General features: G+C 38.3%; 1 protein-coding gene across 5 annotated transcripts in view; it reads left to right on the top strand.

Moving 5' to 3' along the window:
• ART3 (ADP-ribosyltransferase 3 (inactive)) overlaps window positions 1–27679 on the top strand; it is a 152922-nt gene that overhangs the window by 104649 nt on the left and 20594 nt on the right. For 4 of the 5 annotated variants that reach the window (XM_039230938.1, XM_039230939.1, XM_039230935.1 and 1 more), the window contains exons 2-3: window positions 17938–18015; window positions 23032–23743. In XM_039230938.1, coding sequence (XP_039086869.1) covers window positions 17947–18015; window positions 23032–23743 — 781 coding nt within the window. In that variant the 5' untranslated portion in view covers window positions 17938–17946. Of the gene's footprint in view, window positions 1–16677; window positions 16792–17937; window positions 18016–23031; window positions 23744–27679 lie in introns of all 5 variants that reach the window. The other variant, XM_039230936.1, reaches the window with a different exon arrangement.

Consider the following 27679-nt stretch of genomic DNA (forward strand, 5'->3'; position numbering starts at 1 on the left):
TAATGGTGTCTTCTAAATCACTTATTCTCCTTTCTGCCTCTTCAATCCGTGCATTGGATGCCTCCAATTTATTATGTATCTCATTTATCGCATTTTTAAATTCATCATGCCTATTTTTATGCTCCATGTTGTTTGTAGTCATAGTTTCTTTGATGTCCTCTATGCTTTTTTCAAGCCCAGCAATTAATTATATGAATATTGTTCTAAAATCTTATTCAGTTATACTGCTTATATCTGTTTTGAACAGTTAATTAACTGAAAATTCTTCTTGGAATTTCTTTGGAGGAGAGCTCTTTCATTTTGTCATTTTAGTTAGCTCTCTGTCTCTTGTTAGTTTTAAATACTTGTTATGTTCTCTGCACCTGTGGGCACTGCTCTACCCAAGAAGACTCTTTGACTGTCCAGGGCCTATCCTTTCAGAGAGTGTTTTTTGAATGGTATCTCTTGGACTCTCTTGTTGAGACCTTGGTTTATTTTCCTACTCATAGTGATATTTGGGACTCTCCACCATGTGTACTTTGGCTTGTTTCTTGAGGTAGCCCTGGAGAAGGAAACAGACAGGGAGCAGAGCACACAAACGCACAGACAAATCCAACAAACATGCAAACCGAGAGGGAAAACGAAAAAGTTAAGAGAAAAGACGGAGGAGGGAGGGCAAATAATAGAAAATAAAAAATACATAAAAAGGTCAAAAAGAAGAAAAGAAAAGGAAAAAAGAAAACCAATGGACAAAGAACGGTTTAAAGCATATAACCAGATTTCCCAACTACAATTAAATAGCCGGGTGTATGCAGTGCTGGTTGACGAGCATAGAGAAAGAGAGAAGACAGGGCGGGGATGAGGCAAAATTGAAAATAGAATGAACAGGCAGAAGGGATAAGAAGCTTTTTTCAAAGAGCTAAAGGGTGGAATATGGTTGGATAGGTGAGAGAAGGTCGCTGGTGTTATCCAGAGAAACTATATAGTCTAATTACTCCTGAGAGAGATGATAAGGTAGGTAGGTGTAGAACTTACATCTACAGAATGGACTAAATGTGACTGTTTAAGCAAGCCAGTGACCAGAGTTAATCAGGTCAGTGTTCCGGAAAAAAAAAAAAAAAGGAGGAGGGCAGCTCCTAGCAGGGATGGGCGTGGTGTGATCCAATGCATCAGGTGAGAGTTCTGCCTTGGTGGTTGTGGGGAAGAGAGTGGCGGCGCTCCAGTCCCTTCTTGAACCAAGCGCTGCACCTCACTTTTTTGGATGTGTAAACTCCCCGTGCCAGGGGCGCAGCCAAAGTGGGTCGTGCTCTTTAACCCAGGCCAGGCCTAGTTTCCAAATCCCAGTCCGTGCACCCCACTGAAATTGCCATAGACACAATCTCGCAGGCGATCCACTCAGGGCAATTCCAAGCCTCTTGCCTAGCCCTGGGGATGGAGCCAGAATCGCTGCTCCCTTCTCCTTCAGGTCGGGTTGGCGAGCAAGGACAGGGGCCTGCCTGGGAGGCACACCGGCCTGCTGGAGAGTGGGAAACTGGGTCCCTCTGTGTCTCGTCACCTGAAACACGAACTCGCGGGCAAATCTCCCAGTTTTAAGCCCCTCGCCTTCCCTCTAGGGATCCAGCCAAGCCAGGAACGCAGAGGCCGGGTACGCGCGCGGCTTTTCCAGGGGTCCAGCTGAGCCAGGAGCACAAAGGAGCGGTCGGCGCGTGGCCCCTCTGGTACGAGTTGGCGTGTGGGGACCTGGTGTGCAGGGATTTGACGCGCACAGTCCGTCTGTGCTCTGAGAGGAGATTTTTCTGTTCCCCAGCGACTGGGACTGTGCCTCGAGTAATTTCGGACTCTCTCTTTCCCCTCTCACTCCCCGCAGAGGGGGATCGCCCCCATCCCTCTGAGTCTCCGATCCCAGCCCATTTTATCTTCCCCAGTTCGCGCTCACGTCAGAAGGCTTTCTGAGTGGATTCTGCGTCCTTTTTCTCCCAATCTCTTGGGTTCTGTAAGGTTTCCTATGGCTTCAGATATTTTCCGTGTGAGATATGGGGGTGAGTGCAATGTACGGAGCTCCCTACTTCTCTGCCATCTTGCCCCCTCTAGTTTGTAAGTTTATTAAATGGTTTTAACATTGGGTGTTTTGTTTGTTTCAACTATGAAAAGACAGTTTAAAACAAAAGCTAAATTCCATTAAAACGTCTGAGATGTGTTTGTACACTGCTATTTTCAGTATCAGCATTTACAGCGTGGTGATCTTGTCAGTACTGATAAATCCATTTCGGGACTATGGTGTTGGTGTGTGTTTAGTGAGAAGAACATCCTTATTCTAAATTTTCCCAAGGATTATCCATTGTGAAAACAGAAGTGGCCAAAAGTGTGGAGACAGCTTAAGATAGTCATTCAGTCCTGCCTGCTTTTTAATTTTAAGTGAATTTAGTTTGAAAAGTGTGGTAATACAGGCTTCTTGGGTTGAGTGACGCTGTGGTAAATGGTTCTCAAATAGCTAGTCCCTTACCTTCAGGGATAGGATGTGTCCAGGAGAGACAGCTGGAATGGCAAGTGTGAAACAATAGCACCAGTTCCTTAAAATGCTTTACTATTAACATATACTTTTTAAATAAATATTTTGGGAATGCATTATCAAAAAAAAAACCAAAACAAAACAGTGTTGAGAGTGGACATCCCTGTCCTGTTCCTGATCTCGCGGGGGGAAAGCTCTCAGTTTTTCCCCATTGAGGATGATATTAGCTGTGGGCTTTTCATATGTGGCTTTTATCATGTTTCAGTATGTTCCTTCTATCCTGACTTTCTTGAGGGTTTTTATTAAGAAATGATGCTGTATTTTGTCAAATGCTTTTTCTGCATCTATCGACAGGAACATATTTTTCTAACCCTTTTATTTATGTGATGTGTCACACTGATTTATTTGCGAATATTGAACCAGCCCTGCTGCCAAGGAATGAAACCCACTTGATCATGGTGAATAATTCTTTTTATATGCTGTTGAATTCGATTTTCTAGTATCTTATTGGGAATTTTTGCATCCGTGTTCATCAGGGAGATTGGCCTGTAATTTTCCTTTTTTGTAGGGCCTCTGTCTGGTTTGGGAATCAAGGTAAGGCTGGCTTCATAGAATGAGTCTGGAAGTTTTCCTTTCATTTCTGTTTTTTGGAACAGCTTGAGAAGGATGGGTTTTAACTCTTCTTTAAATTTCTGGTAGAATTCCCCTGAGAATACATCTGACCCAGGACTCTAATTTGTTGGGAGATTTTTGATAATGACTTGAGTTTCTTCACTAGTTATGGGTCTGTTCAAATTTTCTATTTCTTCCTGTTGAGTTTTGGTAGTGTGTGGGTGTCCGGGAATTTGTCCATTTCTTCCAGGTTCAGTTTGTTGGCATATAGTTTTCCATAGTATTCTCTGATAATTGCTTGTATTTCTGAGGGATTGGCTGTGATAAATCCACTTTCATTCATTATTTTTTCTATTTGGGTCCTCTGTCCTTTTGAGAAGTCTGGCTAGGAGTTTATCATTTTGTTTATTTTTTCAAAAAACCAGCTCTTGGTTTCATTGATCTGTTCAACTGTTTTTTTGGATTCTATATTGTTTATTTTTGCTCTGATCTTTATTATTTCTCCTCTTCTGCTGGCCTTGGCGTTTCTTTGTTCTGCATCCAGTTCCTTTAGTGTACTGTTAAATGTTGTATTTGTGATTTTTCTTGTTTCTTGAGATAAGCCTGGATTGCAATGTATTTTCCTCTTAGGACAGACTTTGCTGTATCCCAAAGTGTTGGACTGTTGTGTTTTAGTTTTCATTTGTTTCCATGCATTTTTAAATTTCTTCTTTAATTGCCTTGTTGACCCATTCATTCTTTAGTAGAATGTTCTTTAACCTCCATGCATTGGAGGTTTTCCAAACTTTTTCCTGTGGTTGATTTCAAGTTTCATAGCATTGTGATCTGAAAATGTGCATGGTATGATCTCAGTTCTTTTATATTTATTGAGGGCTATTTTGTGACCCAGTATGTGATCTATCTTGGAGGACATCATGTGTACTTGAGAAGAATGTGTATTCTTCTGCTTTAGGATGAAGAGTTTTGAATTTATCTTTCAAGTCCATTCTGGGTCATTGTTTCCTTATTAATTTTTTGTCTAGATGATTGGTCCATTGCTGTAAGTGGAGTATTAAAGTCCCATGCAATTACCACATTTTTACCAATAAGATTTCTTATGTTTATGATTAAATGTTTTATATATTTGGGTTTGATATATTTATAAAAAATATATATTTCCGAATTTGCTGCATAAACATTCATAATTGTTAGCTCTTCTTGATTGATAGACCCCATAATTATTATATAATGCCCATCTTCATCTCTTGTTACAGCCTTCAGTTTAAAATCAATTTGTCTAATGTATGGCCACTCCAGCTTTCTTTTGACTTCCAGTAGCATGATAGATGGTTCTTCAGCCTCCTCACTTGCAATCTGAAGGTGTTCTTGGGTCTAAAAGGGCTGTGTTGTAGACAGCAAATAGGTGGGTCTTGCTTTGTTTTGTTTTTTTTTAATACATTGTAATACCCTAAGTCTTTTGATTGGAGCATTTAGTCCATTCATATTCAGTGTTATTATTGAAAAGGATTTAGAGTCATTGTATTATCTGTAGGTTTCATGCTTGTAGTGATGTCTTTGGTCCTTTGTGGTCTTTGCAACATTTTACTCAGAGTCCCCTTTAGGATCTCTTGTAAGGCTGGGTTAGTGGTGATAAACTCCTTCAGTTTTTGTTTATTTGGGAAAACCTTTATCCTTCTATTCTGAATGACAGGTTTGGTAGATAAAGGATTCTTGGCCGCATATTTTCCTATTCAGCACATTGAAAATTTCCTGCCACTCCTTTCTGGCCTGCCGTGTTTCAGCAGATAGATCTACTACTATCTTTGTACGTTAAGACCAGTTTGTCCCTGGCTGCTTTCAGAATTCTCTCTTTATCTTTGTATTTTGCCAGTTTCACTATGATACATGTAGAAGATCGATTCCTGTTATGTCTGAAGGGAGTTCTCTGTGCCTCCTGGATTTCAATGTCTGTTTCCCCAGATTGGGGAAGTTCTCAGCTATGATTTGTTCAAGTACACCTTATGCCCCTTTCTCTTTCTTCTTCTTCTTCTAGAACTCCTATTATGGACATTATTACATTGCATTGAATTACTTAGTTCTCTAATTCTCCCCTCATGGTCCAGAATTTTTTAAATCTCTTTTTTTCAGCTTCATCTTTTTCCATGATTTTATTTTCTATTTCATTTATTCTCCCCTCTGCCTCTTCAGTCCTCGCTGCCACCACCTCTAGTTTTTTTTTGCACCTCATTTACAGCGTTTTTAAATTAATCATGACTATTTTTCAGTTCCTTGATCTCTGAAGCAATAGATTCTCTGTTGTCTTCTATGCTTTTTTTCAAGCCCAGTGATTAATCTTATGACTATTTTTATAAATTCTTGTTCAGTTATGTTGTTTATATCTGTTTTGTTTATATCTGTTCGGATCAATTCTTTAGCTGTCATTTCTTCCTGGAATTTTTTTTGAGGAGAATTCTTCCATTTTGTCATTTTGGCTAGTTTTCTATCCCTCGTGTGTTTTAAAAGCTTGTTATGTACATTGCACCTGTGAGCACTACTATATTAGAGGGGTCATACACTGTCCAGGGCCTGGCCCTTCAGGAGGTGTTTGCTGGAGAGTCTTACTTGCTCTCTGTTGTTGTGACTTTGGTTATTTTGTGTCCCTACTTGCAGTGATGTTTTAGACCCTCCACCAGGTGTGCTTTGATTTATTCATAGAGGTAGTCCTGGAAAAGAAAACAAACACACAAAACAAAAACACCAGCTACGACATAACAGGGTGGGGGCGTGGTTGATGGAAGAGGCCTTATCCCACACAAAGAGAGAAATGACAGGGTGGGGAAAAAGAAAATAAAATTGACCAGGCAGAGAAACTATATGGCTTAATCCAGAGAGAGACAGAGACAGAGAGAGAGAGACAGACAGAGAGAGAGAGAGGAAAATAAAGGAGATATAGAACAGGTATAAAGAGAATAGATTAAATATGTCTGCTTAAACAAACCAACAACCAGAATAACCAGACTAGAGGAGGGAAGAAATGAAAAGGAGAAAAGGAAGGAAAAAATACATAGACACACACACACACACATACACATTTGTGTATATATGTATATACATTTAAATATGTATACATGATATATGTATATACATTTATATACATATATATAAAACAAGAATTGTCCAAGAATTAAATCAGGAAATGCAAAACAACTGGGATCCAGTGGCCTTCTGGAGGAGGGGCTGTCTGGTTCATCCCATGTCAGTCCCACCCTTGTAGATACACAGTTACCAGGTGTGAAGGGATGTGGTTTGGTTGGGTCCGCATTCTCTGTGGGCCAGCTCTCGGTTCCTTGAAGCCCTACCTTGTTGGTGATGGGGAGAAAAATGGCAAACACAAACCTCTGTGTTCAGGCCATCCTTGCAGGGCTGCAGGCGCAAACAAGGTGGTTTGTCTGGCTCCAACGACTCCCGCACTTCCCCAACACTCAGCTGGGATTTAAACCCTGGTGTCTCAGAGATTCCCGCTCCTGGCATCCATGTTTTCCGGAAGGGTCGCTCCGCAGACATATGGCCTCTGGCTGGCAGGCGCAGGCAGTCTTTGCCCTCTGAACAAAGAATATACCTTCTTCCCACAGCATTCCAGGGAGAGCATTGCTTCTCCCACTGTGGACTGCATCTCTAAACTAGTTACTAAGCCCAGGGCTGGCTCCCCTCCTCTTTGGTGTCCAAACAGGGCAGCTGACCCCAGTCCAGAGAAAGCCCTGCAGTTAGGGATTGGATCTTTGTCTATTTTGGTCCATGGTTTTTCTCTTGTCCAGATACAGCCCTACTCTTCCCCAGCTTCTCTTTCTGTTCCTTTTGTCTCTCTGCAGAAGGGGATTCCTCCCTCTGTGCCTTTACGGCCCATTTTATCTCTCCCAGTTTGCAATCGTACACCTATGGCCTGTCGGGTTGTCCCCATGGGCCGCTGGAGATGTCTTTGTCACTCTGCAGCCTGGACTCTTGGAATTCAAAGTCCTTTGGCCTCAACACTGCTGTGTTTGAGAGAGGAGGGAACTTCAGGTCCCCCTGCTTCTCTGCCATGTTGGATCTCCCCCACAGATTTGCTTTTTGTCACAACAGTTTTGCCTTTTCTAGAATGCCATTTAAATATTTAATACCATATAAAGCCTTTGGTAACTGATTTGTAGCATAATGCATTTGAGATTCATCTGTTGTTGCATATATTAACAGTTCATTCCTTTTTAAAAAAACAGCTTTATCAAGATGTAATTCAGGTACCATACAATTCCTCTGTTTAGAGTGTACAATTTAATGGTTTTTAGTATATCACAGAATTACGCAGCCATCACTGCAGTCAGTTTTAGAACTACTGATTAATGCAACAGTATGAATGGATTTCAAAGTATTGTGCTAACTCAGTCACACCCTGATTACCTTTACTGCCACCATTCTGGTTCAAACCACCATAATCTCTGCTTTCATTATTATAATAACCTGCAAACTGGGCTTCCTACTTCATCTATTCTCCCTAGAAAAGCCAGGTTGATCCCCTTGAAAAATAAGCGAGATCATGTCATACCTTTGCTCACACCTTGTGATTTTTCTCCCTTCCTTTCTCTTAGAGTAAAACCAAAATTTTACAATGGCCTGCAAAGGTTTATATGATCTTTCCACGACCCCTCCCCCTTACCTCTGTGACCTTACTATCTCCTGCCACTTTACCATTACCTATTATTCTACTGTTCCAGCCATATTGGCCTCTTGTATTCCCTCTGCCTGACTAGTCTTCCACCACAGTCTTCATGGCTGACCTCCCATACCTCCTCCAAATCTTTGCTCACATATCACATTAAAATTTTTTTTTTAACATTCATGTTTTGAGAAAGAATGAACAAGGGAGGGGCAGAGAGAGAGGGAGACACAGAATCTGAAGCAGGCTCCAGACTCTGAGCTGTCAGCCTAGAACCCAAAACAGGTATCTCTGATGATGAGGGACGCTGAGCATTGTTTCATTTGTCTATTGGGTGCCCTGGTTTTTGTGGTTGCTGCCGGGGGACATCTCTACATCACCTAGGTTTGGTGGTAGCATTCCCTAGGTCCTGTGAGACTATAACTAACAGAGATAAGAGTTCTTAAATAGCTACCACCCCCAGCTACTGCCCCAAGGGTTATCACAGCAAGAGGCAGGTCTTTCTGTGAGAGAGTCTTAACTAGCTTAATCATTACAGTTGTAGCTTAAAGTGCAGTCTTCTATTACACACACCTGTAAGGGCTAAAATCTTTCATGACACTTCAGAAGGTGTTAATTTTATATCATGTGACTTTTCTGAATTTGTGTATCAGTTCTAGTAGCTTTTTGGTGGAGTCTTTCAGGGTTTCCTACATAGAGTATCATGTTATCTGCAAATGGTGAAAGTTAGACTTTTTCTTGCCAATTTGGATGCCTTTCATTTCTTTTTGATGTCTGATTGCTGAGGCTGGACTTCAGTACTATGTTGAATAACAGGGTTGAGAGTGGACACCCCTGTCTTGTTCCTGACCTTAGAGGAAAACCTATCAGTTTTCCCCCACTGAGTATATTAGCTGTGTGTCTTTCATATATAGCCATTATGATTTTGAGGAATGTTCCCTCTATCCCTACTTTCTTGAGCATTTTTTCAAGAAAGGACACTGTATTTTGTCTAAGCTTTCTCTGCATCTACTGAGATAATGTGATTCTTATCCTTTCTTTTATTAATGTGGTGTATCATATTGATTTGTGGATATTGAACCACCCCTGCAGTCCCAGAATAAATCCCACTTGGTTGTGGTGAATAATTCTTTTAATGTGTTCTTGGACTCTATTTGCTAGTATCTATTGCTAGAATCCACATTCATCAGGGAAATTGGTCTGTAATTCTCCTTTTTAAAAGTGGGGTCTTTGTCTGGTTTTGGAATCAAGGTAATGTTTGCCTCATAGAATGAATTATGAAGTTTTCCTACCATTTCTATTTTTTGGAAGTTTTCCTGCCATTTCTATTTTTTGGCAGTTCCAAAAGAGTAAGTATTAATTCTTCTTTAAATGTTTGGCAGAATTCCCTTGGGAAGCCATCTGGCCATGGACTCCTGTTTGTTGCAAGTTACTGATTCAAGTTCTTTACTGGTTATTGGTCTGTTCAAATTTTCTTTTTCTTCATGTTTCAGTTTTGATAGTTTATATGTTTCTAGGAATTTATTCATTTCTTTCATATTGCCCAATTTGTTACATACAAGTTTAAATTTTTTTAATGTTTGTTTATTTTTGAAAGAGAGAAAGAGACAGAGAGAGCATGAGTGGGGGAGAAAAAGAGAGAGGGAGAAACAGAAAATGAAACAGGCTGCAGGCTCTGAGCTGTCAGCCCAGAGCCTGATGTGGAGCTCAAACCTGACATAAGGTCATGTCCTGAGTCAAAGTTGGATGCTTAACTGACTGAGCCACTCAGGTGCCCTGGCATATAATTTTTCATAATATTCTCATAACTATATGTATTGCTGTGGTGTTGGTTGTATTTCTCCTCTTTCATGCATGATTTTATTTGAGTCCTTTCCTTTTTCTTTTTGTTAAGTCTGGCTAAGGGTTTATCAATTTTGTTAATTCTTTCAAACAACCAGCTCCTAGTTTCATCGGTCTGTTCTCCTGGTATTTTGGATTTCAGTATTATTTATTTCTGCTCTAATCTTTATTATTTCCCTTCTTCAGCTGATTTTATTTGCTGTTCTTTTTCCAGCTCCTTTAGGCATAAGGTTAGGTTGTGGATTTGAGACATTTCTTCCTTCTTTAGTTGAGCCTGGATTGCTATATAACTTCCGTCTTAAGACAACCTTTGCTGCATCCCAAAGGTTTTGGACTGTTGTGTTTTCTTTTCATTGGCTTCCATGTGCTTTCTTATTTCCTCTTTAATTTCTGGTTAACCCATTCAGTCTTTAGTGGGATGTTCTTTAATACCTCCATGTATTTGTGGTCTTTCCAAATTTTTTCTTGTGGTTGACTTCAAGTTTCATATGCATGGTATGATCTTGATCTCTGTACTTGTTGAAGGCTGATTTGTGATAAAGGGGCTTTTTATGTTGGAAAGAAATGTAAATAGTGACAGGAAAACAAAAAATATATATCAGTGTTAAAGGTACATATTTACTAAAAGGAGTAGATTAATCATTTATAGCTGGTGTGAGGGTTAAACAACACAAGTGGTAAAAATAAATATAACTGTAGTCATTAGTTAAGGGATACACATGATGAAAATATGTACAATGTGACATCAGAAACAAAACATTAGAAGGAGAGTAAAAATGTAGACTTTAAAATGCATTCAAATATCAGTATTCATCAACTTAAATAGACTGTTAAAAATTTTTATGTGTGGGCCTTATGATAACCACAGAGCAAAAACAGTGGTAGATAAACAAAAGTTAATGAGAAAGGAATCTTAAGCATACCACTAAGGAAAGTCATCAACCTGCAGTGGAAGAGAAGAAGAGGAGAGGAACAGAGAAAGTTTTTAATAAAATGGTAATAGTAAGTCTATGCCTATCTATAATTCTGTGAATGTAAATGAACTAAATTCTCCAGTCAAGTATGGGGTGGTTCAGTGGATTAAGGGAAAAAATAAAAAAGACCTATCTGTATGATGCCTCTAAGAGGCTTACTGCAAACATAAGGGCACACATAGACTGAAAATTAAGGAGTGGAAAAATATTCCGTGCAAATAGAAACCAAAAGAGGGCTGTGGTAGGCATGGAGTTTAAAATAAAGACTCTAATATAAAGAGACAGAGAAGGACATTATATAATGATAAAAGGGTAAATTTAACACCAGGATATAACATTGGTAAATATTTATGTACCCCAAGTAGGAACACCTAAATATGTAAAACAATTTTTTTTTTTTGAGAGAGAGAGAGAGCAAGCCATGCATGTGAGTGTTTTGGGTGGAAATGGGAAGGAATAGGCAGAGAAGGAGACAGAGGATCTGAAGTGGGCTCTGCACTGACAGCAGAGAGCCCAATACAGGACTTGAACTCATGAACTGTGAGATCATGACCTGAGCTGAAGTTGGATGCTTAACTGCTGAGAGCCACCCAGGTGCCCCAATACATAAAACAAATATTAACACACTCAATGGGAACAACACAATAATAGTAGGGGACTTTAACACCCTGCTTACATTGATAGATCACACTGCAATAACTAAGGAAACATTGACCTTAAATGACACATTTGACCAGTTGGACCTAATTTATTGACAAACCCTAACATATCTACAAAATGTACCTAATGGTATCTACAGAATGTACCATCCAAAGGTAACACATGCTCTTCAAGTGTACATGACACATATTCTAGGATAGGCCGAATTTAAGACTGAAATCATATCCAGCATCTTTTCCAGCCACAGTGGTATGAAACTAGAAACCAATTACAAAAAGAAAATTAGAAACTTTAAAAATATGTGGAGATTAAACCACAGAATCAAAAAAAATACCTTGAGACAAATGAAAATGGAAATACAATGTATCAAAACTTCTCGGATACAGCAAAAAGAGTTCTAGGGAGAATTTCATAGCAATAAATGCCTTCCTCAGAAATAAGAAAAATCTCACTAACTTCACACCTCAGGAAACTAGAAAGAGAAAAACAAATGAAGCCCAAAGTCAGTAGAAGGAAATAAAAATCTGAGCAGAAATAAATGAAATTGAAATGAAAAGCCATTAGAAAAGACCGGTGAGGGGCGCCTGGGTGGCTTAGTCGGTTAAGCGTCCGACTTTCGCTTGGGTCATGATCTCGCGGTTCGTGGGTTCGAGCCCCGCGTCGGGCTCTGTGCTGACTGCCAGCTCAGAGCCTGGAGCTTGTTTCAGAGTCTGTAACTCCCTCTCTCTCTGACCCTCCCCTGCTCNAAAAAAAAAAAAAAAAAAAAAAAAAAGACCGGTGAAACCAAAAGCTGGTTCTTAGAATAAAACCAAAAGCTGGTTCTTAGAATAAACAGCTGGACTCACCAAGAAAAAAAGGAGAGAACTTAAGTAAAATTAGGAATGACAGAGACATTAACAATTGATTCTACAGAAATACACAGGATCATAACGGTCTACATAAACAATTATATGTGAACACATTGGACCACCTAGAAAAAATTGGAAAAATTCTTCAAAACCTAAAACTTTTTAATACTGAATCAGAAAAAAAGAAAAAATCTAAATAGATTGATTCTTGGTAAGGAGATTGAAGTAGTAATTTAAAACCTTCAACAAAACAAAATCCAGGGCCATATAGCTTCACTGACTAATTCTACGAGACAAAGAATTAACGCCAATTACTCTCAAACTCTTCAAAAAAATAAAAGAGAAGGGAATAGTCCAAACTCATTTTACAATGCCTGATACCACGTTGATATCAAAACCAGGCAAAAAAGACAATTACAAAAAAATTACAGAGCACTATCCCTAATGAACATATATAAAAAATTCTTCAGCAAAATATTCACAAACCAAATTCAGTAGTACATTAAAAGGATCATATCCAATGATCAAATGGAATTTATTCCAGGTATACAAGGATGATTGAACATTCACAAATCAGTGTGATGTACTGCATTTACAAATTGAAGGGTAAAAATACTATCATTTCAATAGATGCAAAAAAAGCACGTGACAGAATTTAACGTCCATTTATTATAAAAACTTGAAGTACAGTGGGAATAGAGGGAGCTCCCCTCAACATAATGAAGGCCATTTATGACAAACCCACAGCTAACATTATAACCCAGTGGGGTGAAATGAAAGCTTTTTCTCCAAGCTTAGGAACAAGGCAAGGATGCTCACTCTTACCACTTTTATTCAGTGTAGTGTTGGAAGTCCTAGACAGAGCAATTAGTCAAGAAAAAGATAAAGGGCGTCCAAATTGGGGAGAAAGAGGGAAAACTGTCACTCTGCAAATGATATTTTATGTATAGAAAACCTTAAAGATTCCACCAAAAAACTGTTAGAACTAATAAATTCAGTGAAGTTGAAAGATACAAAGAATAGAGATATGTTGTATTTCTATACACAAATAAACTATCAGAAAGAAATTAGAAAATAATCCTCATTTGCAGTTGAATTAAAATGAACAAAATACCTAGGACTATAACGAAGGAGGAGAAAGCCTTCTACTCTGAGAAGTATGACATTGTTGAAAAAAATAGACACAAATAAATGGAAAGATATTCATGCTTATGGATTTGAAGGATTCATATTGTTAAAATGTCCATACTATCCAAAGCAATCTATAGATTTAATGCAACCTTTGTCAAAATTCCAGTGGCACTTTTCACAGTAATAGAACAAATAATCTTAAAATTAGTGTAGAACCACAAAGAACCTCTGATAACCAAAGCAATCTTGAGAAAGACAACCAAAACACCAGAGTCCCTGATTTCAAACAGTATTACAAAACTATAGGAATCAAACCAGTATGGTACTGGTATAAAACAGACACACAGATCAGTGGAACAGAATAGAGATCCCAGAAATAAACCCATACATATATGGTAAATTAATTTTTGATAAAGGCACCAAGAATATACAATGGAGAAAGGATAGTCTCTTTAATAAATGGTGTTGAGAAAACTGGATAGCCACATGCAAAAGAATGAAACTGGACCACTTTTTTATACATTACACAAAAAGTTCCCTCAAAATGGATTAAAGACTTAAATGTTAGAAAATAAACCATAAAAACTCAAGAAGAAAACAAGGAGTAAGCTCTTTGACATTGATTTTGGCAGTAATTTTTGGATTTGACACCAAAAGTAAAGGGAAAAGCAAAAATCCACAGTTGAGACTACATCAAACTAAAAAATTTTTGCACAAGAGAAAGTATTAACAAAATGAAAAGGCAACATACTGAATGGGAGAAATATTTGAAAATCATGTATGTGATAAAGGGTTAATACCCAAAATATATAAAGAACTCCTATAACTCAAAATTATTCATTTAAAAATAATTTTTAAAATGAGCAGAGGCTCTGAACATACATTTTTCTGTCTGTTCAGGAAACACACAGAAGGCCAAAAGGTATGTGAAAAGATTGTCAGAGTCACTAATCATCAGGGAAATTCAAATGAAAACCACAATGAGCTATTGCCTTACATTTGTTAGGATGGCTGTGTTCAGAAAGAGGGACTGGGACAGGATACAGGGGAAGAAAAGAAACACCAAGTGTTGGCAATGATGTGGAAAAGGGGATCTCTGTGTACTCTTGGTGGTAGTATTTATTAGAGTAGCCACTATGAGAAACAATATGGAGTTCCTCAAAAATTAAAAATAGAACTACCATATGATCTAGCAATTTCACTTTTGAGTGTTTGTATGAAGAAAACAAAAACACTAACTTGGAAAGATAGATAGGCACCCCCATGTCATTACAGCTTTATTTACAATAGCCAAGAAAGGAAACAACCTAAGTTTCCAGTGGTGGATGAATGGATAGAGAAACTGTACACATACGTATATACACCTGTATAAGTAAAATTGAATAATATCAGCCATTAAAAAGAATGAAACCTTGCCATTTGTGAAAAACATGGATGGACCTTGAGGGCATTATGCTAGGTGAAGTAAGTCAAAGACAAATATCATATATTCTCACTTATATGTGGAATCTAAACAAAACAAAACTAAAAAAAAACAAAAAACAAAACAAAAAAAAACAAGCAAATTGATACAGAGAACAGATTGGTAGTTGCCAGAGTCAAGGATTGGGAATGGAGGGCTAAATGGGTGAAGGGAGTCAAAGGTGCAAGTTTCCAGTTATAAATGTCGTAGGGATGTAATCTGCAACATGGTGATTGTAGGTAATACTGTATTGCATATTTGAAAGTTGTTGAGACAATAAGGCTTAAAAGTTACCACATGCACAAAAATTTATTAACTGTGTGGTAACATATAAACTAGACTTATGATCATTTTGCAATATATATAAATATCAAACCATTATGTTGTTACACCCAAATCTAACACATTGTATGTTAATTGTATTTCAATTAAAAAAAGGTGGAAACTGGAATAAAACAGGAATGGAGAAAAACCATGATGGGAAGAAACAAGGCCAATTCTGCCTTGAACTTCCTGTGGTGTTTGTTACATTCTTTTTGGTGAACTTTGTCTTTTGTGTGATATATAAATGAATCTGGAAGGCTTCGGTGCCAAAGACAGGAAAACTCCACTACTACATTTCCTGTAGGCTCACACGCCTGAGACTTAAATGAATGTTAGTGAGAACATAATGCTTGAAACATGTACAAACTCTGTTTTTTCTTTCTGACCACACTTTTTTTTTTTTTTAAATGATGCTGTCGCTGGGAGTCTGTTAAATTATATCTTAAATTGCTTGGCCAGTGGGGTGGGAAGAGGTTAGAGGTTTTGAAGACTGAAGATTAAAGATGGGTTTTGTAAAAAATGGATGCTCTTTATCTAAAATGTTTACTTGAGTAATAATATATGTATACATATAGAGGAAAACATACATAAATATATAGCTTGGTAATTTTCACAAACAGAATATATCTGTGTAGTCAACACCCAGAACCAAAACCAGCATCCTAAATGCTTTCCTTGTTCCTCTTGAAGTTACTACCTCCTACTCAGAGTAACCAGTATTCTGACTCTAATGCGATAGATGTGTTTTGCTTGATTTTGTACTCTGTATAAATTGTCATGCAGTCACTTAAATGCATAAATGTTAAGATTTATCCTCATTTCGTACATATGGTTAGAGTTTATTTTCAGTGCTATGCAAAATTCCATTGTATGAATATAACAAAGTATCCGTTCTACTGTTGTTAGTCATTTGGATGGTTTCCAGTTTGGGGCTATTATACATAGTATACTATCCAATGAATTCTGTTAATGTATTTTGATATATATATATGCATAAATTTCCTACGACATTTCACAGTTTTTTTCTATAGTCCATAAACTGTTCTCCGGTGTTACAGTCAATATACTTACTATGTGTACCATACTCAGATGAGAAATACAGTTGCAAGTATTACCATATCCTTACCTTCTTAGTGTTCTCATTAGACTTTTTCTAAAACTCACTTAGATTTTTAACATGTATTTTGGTTAAGTATGCATATTTAATGGGTTTTATCACATTGCACTTTTTAGTACTTTGTTTTACGTGCTTGTGTATCCCAGCAGCTGGCACAGTACCTGAAAAATAGTAAGCTGGGTGAGTGAATGGTGATAGCCAGTCATCATTGCCAGAGATTAACACAGAAAGTCCCCTTAGTTATGTGAACCATCTTGCTAGGGTAAAATCCTTGCTTTAGTTTGACATCTCAGAGTCAAAGGGTTAGGAATGGGAGGTGATCACACTCTGAGAAGCCTACAACAAGATTCGGAACTAACTGAACATGTTGTGTGGTTAGAGGGAATTGCTGTGGCTTTACAAGCCTCTTGGAGATTTCATGTGTTAACAGCAGTGATTCCAAAGGATAGTGTGGGGGCCAGATATAAATAGCAGAACACAAATGGGGTAATGTGCCACTGCCAAGCTACTGCTGGGGGTGTTTATAAAAAGAAAAGCATTCCCTTCTCAGCTCTCACCGTCAACAACCTCCCATCCTGAAGACACGCTTACCACAACTGAGAGAGTGGGGAAACAGTTTGAGACCTAGCATCATTTAAACTTCCGCCACAGGCAGAAAAGCCAGGTAAACATTTTGACTTATATGGAAGTAAAGAATTTTCAAGGAAACCCTAATTCAGAGCTTGCTTGTCACTTACTGCCTTGTGACAATTACCTGTCAGGTATTATATTTTAAGTCTTTTTTAGAAAGTGAGGTTTAACACAAACGTGGCATTTTGTTAGTATATTTTAGTATCTCTAGTGAAAGAAACTGCTCCTGAATAAAACTAGGAATTTGGGGCCAAAGAGAAGATTTTATTTTCCCCTGTGCTTTTCATTCCCATTTGCAGATGCCAGAATATGGCGAATGGTAGGATAAAATAGAGATCTCACTTCAGTTCCATTAATGTCAACTTTGTTGTAGGTATGTGGGAGGAACTGTAGACAACCTTTAATTGACTCATTTAATGACTGTGGAACAGCTTCAGCTCTTGAGGGCCTCTTACCCTGATGTTTACCCCCTTTCAGTCTCATAAACATTGAGACAAGTATTGGGCATTAAGCCAGTAAAGTTGTATAATTTTATTAGAATTGCTGCCTATCAAGTTTTTTCTTATTTTCATTCCCACCATCAGAAATGTATGCAAAACACTTGTTTTATCCTTGAGCTTCTTTGAATGTAAATATTTGGGGGAAGGAGAACCTCTTGGTAATGCTGTGGTTTGTGCCACTACTGGCTTCATCATTCCCTCCATCCTACCCAAATGGATGTGACTTGGTTTACTATAAACAGTGGATGATGTGCATCGACAATACCTACTGGAGACCTTTTGGAAACTGGGAACTTGGAGATCACCAGTCTAAAATGGTGGTTTTTTAGTTTGTGTTATTTCCTGTGTATGCTGAAGGGAAATTTAGAGACAGGAGGGAAATATGACTACCAGTGACTATCTATGGTAGAAGAGACATAGCTAGAAATGGACAGATTTAATCTTAAGCAAATTGCTAAACTTCTTGGAGCTTTTGTTTCCCCGCCTGTAGAATGAGGATGTTAGACCACCAGACAAAATATAATGGCCCTTTCAGCGACTGGAAATTTATTGATGATCACTTCCTGACCATCATGATACTCTCACCCTGAATGGAAATGTATATAGTGTGTCATTCTGCTCTATATTCCTAAACCTCTTTTATAAAACTACTAACTTGAAATGTTTCCATTTTAATTTAGAAGAGAAAAATGAAGACAGGACATTTTAATATGGTCACCATGCTGCTGGCAGCTATGATTCTAATGGACATTTTCCAGGTAATGTTTGCAATGGGAAGTATTTGGTCATTGGAATGGGAACTCTTGATATAATGTTGCCTGAGGCATCCATGTGGGTTGATGATGGAAATGAGAGTGCAGAGAATAGGTAAAAAAGTTTTTTTTTTACAAGTAGCTTTTATTTTTCCATTTTACACTTTGATACAGGCTGACAGTAGAAAGTTGAAAAAATTAAAGTTAAGCAAACAGAGGAAAGTACAAATCATCTACAATCCCTCCACTCAGAGGGAGACTTTTAATCTGTTGGTGTATAGTCGTTTTGACTTTTTTCTGTGTATGCATGTGTGTGTGTAATTTAGAAAAATGGGTTCACTGTGCATAGTATTCTTTATACTTTGCTTTTTAAGTTACCACTGTGCTACAAATGTCTTTGTCATTAAATATGCTTAAAATATGTATTTGGTCCAAATAAGATGACAGGGCACTGTTTGGTTATGTGTATTTTATTGAACTATGTAATGACCATTTTCTCACAGCTAGTGTTCTTTTTTTCTGATAAAATTTTCATGATTTTCTTGTTTGCAGTTGAATTTTTAAACATTCTGTAACATATATTTATGTAACTATGAGACTGGTATCTCATTTAATTTCTTACCCCACCATGTTTGTGCTGTTACATCACTACTGAATATTCATCTAATGATTTGAAATCTCTACTTTAAAGTATGTTAAATTATTAAAATTTTATTCTTGAATTTAATACTCTGATCCCTTGTCTGTGGAATCATTGCATATTCTGTTGCCTGTACTTCAGTATGATTTTCTAAGTTGAAGAATAATTCACATGTCATTAAAAAGGCACAATTAAGTGCATAGTATGGTGGTTTTCATAAATTCACTATGTTGTACAATCATCGCCATTATCTCATTACAGAACATTCCCATCACCCCCAAAAGAAGCCCAGTAGCTATTAGCAGTCAGTCCCAATTCCCTCTTCCCTGCATCCCCTGGCAACCATTAATCTACTTTTTGTTTCTTTGGATTTGCCTGTTAGGGAAATTTCACCTGAATGGAATCATGCAGTATCTGGCCCTTCGTGGGGCTTCTTTCACCTAGTGTATTGTTTTCAAGGTTTATTCATGTTGTAGCATATACTAGACTTCATTACTTTTTAGAGCTGAATAATTCCATTATGTGGTTATGCCACATTTTGTTTCCCCATTTATTTATTGATAGACATTTGGGTTCTCACTTTTTGGCTCTTATGAATGAATAATTCTGGTTTGAATTTTCATGAACTTTTATGTGAACATGCTTTCAGTTCTCTTGGGTATATACCTATGAGTAGATTTGCTGGGTCATTTGGTAACTTTATGTTTAGTATTTGAGAACTGCCAAATTGTTTTCCGCTGTGACTGCACCATTTTATATTCCCACCAGCAATATCTGAAGGTTCAGTTTCTCTACATCTTTGCCAACAATTTCCCTTTTTTCCCCCTTATTATTATGGCCATTCTAATGGATATGAAGTGGTATCTCACTGGGGTTTTGCTATGCATTTTTAACATTCTTTTGTAACATAATTTTCATGTGTGTTCTGTGAATGTTCTCTAATTTGTTTAACCAGTTTCTTTTTGTGAACATGTAGCCCATTTCCAAATTTTTTGTAATATTTTTGTAGGAAATTTGAGGTAATTAAATTTCCTTAGTACAGACTTTTGTTTCAGTGGATGAATCAGAGGAAGAAAATATAATCAGTGTGTTCATGTAGCCTTTTGGACATGTCCCTTAATGTCCATTCAGTTGTCCCTGAATGGTGGTGGCATCTGTGAACTTTTTCACTGCTCAAGGCACTCACTGTACAGAACACACAATCAACTGTGGCCTTGGGCCAGAAAGACTGGATGTCTAAAATTAGACCTGTGGAGACTGGTTAGAGGCATACGGAAAAGACTGGAACATACTGGATATGATATGATGTTACTCTGATATGATATGAGGAATGTGGGAGGTCGTTTCATGGTGTGATATTTTATAATATATTGAACTCTTGAAGATAAATCAGGCATCAGTGCCCAAGATACACTGTGGTACATTCTGTGCTGCAGAGGAAAGTACCTTTCTTGGGTAGGAGATGGCAGTGATTTGATCTCCTGAAGCTCAGATTCTCACTTAAGAAAACTGACCTATAGACCTAGGAGTTCAGGGGTCTCAAGGACTTCCCTAGAAGATTGTTTTGTGGCTGGTAGTAAAGACAGTTTCTGGTGCTAGCACAGTCTCTTCATTTGTAAAATGGTGTTATGAATTGTCTGCCTATCCTTTCATAAGAGTTGTTACGAGGAGAAAATTAAAGTCTTCTGAAAGGGCTGTGTCAGTGTTAGTGGTTTTTATCATTGGAAACAGGACATTCTATTTAAAAGGACAGATTCTGAGGGCAGATTGCTTGGCTTCAAATCTCAATTTCAGACAGGTCTATCTTAGTATCCTCATCCTTAAAAAGGGACTATTAACAGTGCTACCTCACAGGGTTGCCATGAAGATTAAATGAGTTCATTAATATATATAAGCACTTTGTGCTTGGCATACAGGACACTCTGGAGAAGTTTGTTAGGTCTTAGTGTTGAAGTGGCCCCAGAGGGTGACTGGGAGAAGGACACCTAGGAAAACTCAAAAATGAATAGATGGCTCTGTGTATGGACCAGGTTGTTGGTGGTTGTTGTAGTCAGTAAGATTATAAGTTTGGTCTTAGACTATTAACAGTTGAAGGATTTGGAGCAATTCAAGTGGAATTACTAAGTAGGCAGTTGATAATACAGGTTTGGCACTTACAAGGACAGGTCAGAAGTATTTCAATGATAATTAAAACTATGGACATGTATACAATTGCCTAAGAGTAGAGCTGAGACTTAAAAAACTAAGTAGCCCTGAGAAATTGCAGCATTTAATGGCCAGTAGAATATGTTGGATCTTCAAAAGAATATAAGAGGTGTTCCTTAGAGCTATTTGGGTAGAGGAATAGAATGAGAAGCCAGATTGGAGAGGATTGGGATATGAATGGACATGGCAAGGATAAACATTTCTTTCAGAAGTTTGTGAGGGAGACAAGAGAGATGATAGGAAGCAAACAGCCAGCCTAGGATATCTATTTTGCTTTCTTATTCTTAAATCAATTTCTCTCTCTCTTTCTCTTTCTCTCTCTGTCTCTCTGTCTCTCTCTCTCTCTCCTTGCCCTTAACTCCTTCCCCTCATCCCACCACAAACTTTCATTCACACACACACTTTTTAAGACTTATTCACGTGGAGGATGCAACTTTAACAGCTCCTGAATAAGGATCTTTATAAAGTTTCAACTGAGGTCTCCAACTTAGGTTGCAGTTAATACAACCAATGTACTATTGCAAGTATAGTATAGTGTAAAGAGAAAATGGTAAGGGCATTTTCCTTTTATTTGTAGATCCCCTTAAATGGTGTAAATAGCATATTTGCTCATTCTGTGTTTTGATCCATAGGCCAGAGTACAGGGTTCTTATTTAGTTCACTTGAATATTTTGCTAGTTGCTATGCCAGAACCTTAGAATTACAAAGGTAAATGTGATATAAATCCTGCCCTTGAGGAATGTATAGTAGTTCATGTATTCCTATCATAAAATAATGAAGATAACCACAGTTTGTGGAAGGCTTAGTATGTGGTAGGCATTGTGAGTAGAGGCTTTGCATATATTTATTTTATCATTAATTCTTCACACAACAGTCTTGCAGTTAAGGTATTATTTCCTTTACTCTCATGTTTAGATGAAAAAAATTGAAGCTCAAAAATGTCGAGTAACTTTCCCATATCTAACTAGACCTAGTTATGGAATTTGAACACAGATATGTCTGGCTCCAGGCTAGTGCTAATTACATTACACCACCCTGCTTATTATGTTATGGTGTACCATTTAAAGATACATTAGGCCTTCTTCAGTTGTATATAACAGAAACACTATTCAAACTAGCTAATGCAAATAGGGAATTTATTGATTGTTATCACTGAGGTAGAATACAATCTTCGGGTACAGCTAGACCTAGGTCCTTAATTAATGCTATCAGGGCCTCATAGCTCTACCTTTTAGCTCTGCAAACCTTCCTTTTTTTGGCTTTATTTACAAACAGGGTTCTCCATGGAATTAAAAGGATAACTATTGGCTGCCCCCAAGCCAATATTATCTTTAGAGCTTATGAATATGGAGAAATAAAGCTTTTTTCCTCCCCTCTGCAACCCTGATTTTTATTTATTTTATTTTATTTTATTTTTACAAATAAGTTTATTGTCAAGTTGGTTTCCATATAACACCCAGTGCTCATCCCCACAAGTGCCCTCCTCCATGCCCACCTCCCCCGTTACCCCCACACCCATCAGTCCTCAGTTTGTTCTCAGCATTCAAGAGTCTCTCATAGTTTGCCTCTCTCCCTTTCCCCCACCATTTCTCCCCTTCTTCTCCCCCATGGTCCTCCGTTAAGTTCCTCCTAAGCCTCCTATATGTGCTTAGCGAAATAAGTCAGGCAGAGAAGGGCAACCCTGATTTTTAAACCTGCATCATTGGTTATCATTGGAGCCAAAGATGTAGAATCAGTCCTACTCAAACCACATAAACAAGGGAAAAGGAATAATACTTATGTATTTATCATGTACAGTATTTCACATGTGATATTTGATTCATTTAGCATTCTTAAGGGGTTGAGGAAATCGAGCTAAGAATATTGTTCAAAACCAGGAATGCCACTCATTTCTTCACTTTCATGCTCATTCTTTCTTCCGCACCATAAGGTTCAGATGAATGAGTTTCAGGCATAATTGTTGCCATACTTCACACTGTTCACATTTACTATTTCATACAAATAGGTCACAGCTGAGAAAAGTTATCAGTAGCTATGGATATACTTCCTACATAAAAATCATGTCCGAAGTTGTTCCTAAGCAAGGGAGAGATTGTAGGCAGGGCATGAGAGAAAATGATATATACTAAATATCTTAATTTTAAGAGTATTAATTTCCTTTTCCGTTTCCTTTGAAGGTGAAGGCTGAAATGTTAGACCTGGCAGAAAATGCATTTGATGATGAATACCTAAAATGCACTGACAGAATGGAAGTCAAATATGTTCCCCAGCTGCTCAAGGAGGAAAAAGCAAGCCACGCACTCCTAAAGGATGTATGGGGAAATGCAGAAGCGAAATGGGAAGCCAGGAAGACGCAGATCATTCTCCCTATGAGTTTTAAAGATAACCATGGAATAGCACTGATGGCATATGTTTCTGAAGCTCAAGAGCAGACTCCTTTTTACCATATGTTCAATGAAGCTGTGAGAATGGCTGGTCTATCTCGAAAAGATTATATCTATGACTTCCAGTTCAAAGCTTTTCATTTTTATCTGACAAAAGCCCTCCAGTTGCTGAGAAGACCTTGTGACGAAAGTTACAAAAATGTGGTGTATAGTATAAGCCAGGACACCTCATTTACATTTGGAGGTCTAAACCAAGCCAGATTGGGCCATTTCACTTTGGCATATTCAGCCAAACCTCAAGCTCCTAATGACCAAGACATTCTGTTGACCATCCACACGTGCTTTGGAGTTGCCATTGACAAATTTTTTGATAAAGAAAATGAAAGAATTATTTTAATACCTCTGAATGAGATTTTTAATGTGTCACAGGATGGTGCCAGCAAAAACCTTATCCTTCAAAGCACAAACAAGACTTGCAGCCATTACGAGTGTGCGTTTCTAGGTGGTAAGTGTCTCTTTTCTCTATGCTTGTCTGGAAGGGAAGGAGTGGGATTCTTAGACCCAGGGAAAGGTCAGTAAAGAAACTGCGAGGTGTTTTAGGAAATGATGCTGATGGTCTTCAGTCTAGCTCCTTTCATATTATTAGGATTTTTTTTCCCTGTCATGTAATTTTATCAAAAGAATACATTTATAGCATTCTAGAAAGTTAAAGAAATAAAATACTGTTAAGACTCTGGTTCTCAATCGGCGGCAGTTTTGTCCTGCAGGGTCATTTGGCAATAATTAGAATTTTTAACTATCACAGTTACCCTAGTTGCTACTAGTAGTATCTGATGGGTACATGCTAAGGACACTGCTAAACAAAACGCGCAGAACATTTGCGCCAACAAAGAAGTACCTGGGCCATAATCCTACTTGTAAGGCTTATGATGAAAAATAGCAACTCCATGCCCCACTGCTCCCTGTCCCCAATTTTCACTCCTCAGTGGCATCTATTTTTAATTTTTCAGCCAAAGTTTTTAAAAACAGGCCTCAGAATGTTATCTCTTGGTTGTTAGATTTTTATACCTCATCAGTTACATCATCAGTAAGTAAGACTCTTTTATGTTTCTGTTCCACCAATCTTAGCATGTTGGGTTTATGGCTTTGTATTTTCAGTGTGACTGTTGCAGCTGTAGCCATCAGTCCACGTTCAAGAAAGAAAGGGAAGGGATCTGGATGGCAGCTAAATCTGCCTATGTAATAAGGAAAGTAAAAGCTTTCCCAGAAACTGCTAGTAGATTTCTGAATATATATCATTTACCAGAACAGCTCCTTGGTAATCTGTAACTTGAAGAAACTCATGGAATGGAGGTAATTTAGCTTTTACTCTCTAGTGTAGGGAGGCAAGAGAGAAAGGAGTTTGAAATAGCTGTTATATAAGTAAACCAAACATATATGATAACCACCATCCTCCTCGTCAGTGTGCATTTCTCCCATTCCAGTCTCCCATTGTAGTAAAGACTGGTACCTTTTTAAATACCTCTTTTATCCCAGAGGTATTAGTTGTATGAGTTTTTTTGTTTCTTTAGTTCACCCCTAATCCTTAGAAATATAAATCTCTTCTTTTTTTGTTATTTAAAAATTATTTTAATGTTTATTTATTTTTGAGAGAGAGAGACAGAGCATGAGCAGGGGAGGGGCAGAGAGAGAGAGACATGGAATCCGAAGCAGGTGCCAGGCTCCATGCTGTCCCAGAGCCAGACGTGGGGCTCAAACACATGAAGCGTGAGACCTGAGCCAAAGTTGGATGCTCAGTCGACTGAGGCACCCAGGTGTTCTGAAATATAAATCTTTTCTTAATACATTTAGACATATCAGATACTCTTATGGGGTGTTTGTTTGTTTTGGAATATACTCCTTCTGGATTCTCCCATCAAATAGCTCTGTGATGTACTGTTTAGCTAAAATCTCTCTTTACAATTCTTGAGACTTTCCTTTGCTTCTTCCTTGTGAGGAGTCTCCCATATCTTGTCTCTCTTTTTTGAATTACTCCTTTGTTTGGCAGGGGTTTGGGTTCTCTAAAAGTTTTCTGAGAAAAGGGACATTGAGGGAGATTTTTAAGATGTTACATGCCTGAAAAATCTACTTGTAGGCTTGAAAAATAGTTTGTGTAGGTTTGTATTTCTTTTGTGGAAATTATTTTCCTTGGAATTTTGGAGTTAATCTTCCATTGTCTTCTGGTTTCTGTTGCTGCTGTTAAAAAGTGTGAAGCCATTCTAATTACTAAAACTTTGAGTAAGACCTTATTTTTTTTCCTCTGGATGGTTTTAGAATGTTTTCTTTATCCCCAGCATTCTGAAATTTCATGATAATGTGGTGCAGTGTTTATGAATGAAAGGTTAACAAAACCCTTTTTCCTTTCTCCTGTGTAAATGACCTCCTGTAAATCTTCTAGTACTGTTTCTCTGTCATCTCCTGAAAGTGGAATGGCAGCTGTGTAAACAGGTAACACATCCATAAGGGTAAACATAGCCCTTGATTGGTAAAATGCATCTGAGCTGGGAGGGTTGTGAATAAACTATAAATACTTGGGGGAAGCCATAGTTTTGTGCATTTCTGAATGTGGTATGACATACCCAGGTGTTTTTCTTGCTGAGTCCTGAAACCACTCATGGACTGGTCTCAGAGATACCATCGTCTTTATGTGGCACGAGGCTACTAAACTAGAACGGCTCCTGCACCCACCTGTATAAGCGTGTTTCCTTGTACCAGCTATCATTCTGGGAGTTAAACAATATCCCTGGACTGCTGTGAGGACTTGCGCTGAAGGAATGTATCTGATGTTGCCCTGCTGCTAAATAGTGCACAGTGTTCCTTGCCTTGCATTCTTCTGCCAAACTGAGTAAACAGGTGGGAAGAGAGCCTTTTTGGGTCTTAGATGTGTGACTGTCTTCCTGAACCCCAAACCAGAGCCACTGATCAAGCAGAATGAGTATTACAGTAGGGCCTCAGAAGTGGTATAGACTTTTAGACTTGGACTCAGTATGTCCAAGGCACTATGACATAAAAAAGAACAGGTAGGGAAGCACTGATAAGACATCATGCCAGGTGAGAGGCTGATCTACTTATGATTTAATGGCAGAAGCTGTGTGGTCATTGAGGTGCCTGGGGCACAAAATTTAAGAAAGGTCCTTTTTCTTAGGATCATACACTTGTACCATCTGCAAACTTGGATGATTCTAAGATGAGTGCCTTTTAAATTTTGCACTCATAGGCACCTCATTTGCCTTACCCTAGTCCTGGACCTGAGTTGCAAGTGAGTGAAACTAACTGTTCAGCTTGAGAGGACAGATGAAGATGGGAATGAGTAAATTTGTATTGAGAGAAAACGTGCCCATTCCCCTCACCAGCCATACAGTAGACCTGCCCAAAAACCAAGCCAGTTAGAGCTGGCTCATACCAGCTCTTGGGATCTGATTGGGGGCATACATCTCTTCCCAGTTCCTCATATATCCCCGGAGTTTGAAATTGACCATCGTTGAAAGTTTTACCATGGAAATCAGTGAACACTACAAATTAGGACTCCACCACCTACCCCAAAACCTATTCGCCTAAACCAGCACATCACAGCCAGAAACCCAGATGAAGCTGCCAGAATGAAAGCACTTTTGGTGCTCCTGATGCATTCAACCAAATGCTATTTGTGGAGGCCCTGGCTGCATTAGCTATAGGCCAGATCAATCACTGGTATCTGGTTGATAGACAAAAGATGGGCAGTGGAACCCACAGAGTTGTTTGTGAGTTGGATTATAAAGAACAAAATGGATGTAGTCTTTGGGTTGATTAAGAAGGAGCTAGGGCCCAGATATGCATGTGGAAGTGCAATATGAGCTCCTGTAAGGAGGGAGGAGAGGAATATGCACACTGCTGTGTGCCTCCCCACAAGGCCAGGCAGAGGCTGCACAGCAAGTTAATGTACAAACCAGCCATAAGGGGAGACATTTGTGGAGGTTCACATGCAGTATTTGTTTGGAGAGCTGTGCCAAAGTCCACTGCAAATGATTGTATAGATTTAATGCTAAACTGGAATCTAACCAGGATCTTCTACTGCTATCTAGAAACAGCTAATGGGATCTCAGGAGCTAAACCTCTCAAAGAAATAATTAAAACTAGGCTGTTTTATGGGAGGTATCACCATCCCAGACTTTAGCCTCTACTACAAAGCTGTCATCGTCAAGACACTATGGTATTGGCACAAAAACAGACACATAGACCAATGGAACAGAGTTGAGAACTCAGAAGTGGACCCAAAAGTATACAGCCAACTAATCTTTGACAAAGCAGGAAAGAATATCCAATGGAAAAAAGACAGCCTTTTTAACAGATGGTGTTGGGAGAACTGGACAGCAACATGCAGAAGAATGAAACTAGATCATTTTCTCACACCATGCACAAAAAT

This window comes from Hyaena hyaena, unplaced genomic scaffold (assembly GCF_003009895.1).
Source record: "Hyaena hyaena isolate Hyena2069 unplaced genomic scaffold, ASM300989v1 scaffold_54, whole genome shotgun sequence".
Taxonomy (NCBI): Eukaryota; Metazoa; Chordata; class Mammalia; order Carnivora; family Hyaenidae; genus Hyaena; species Hyaena hyaena.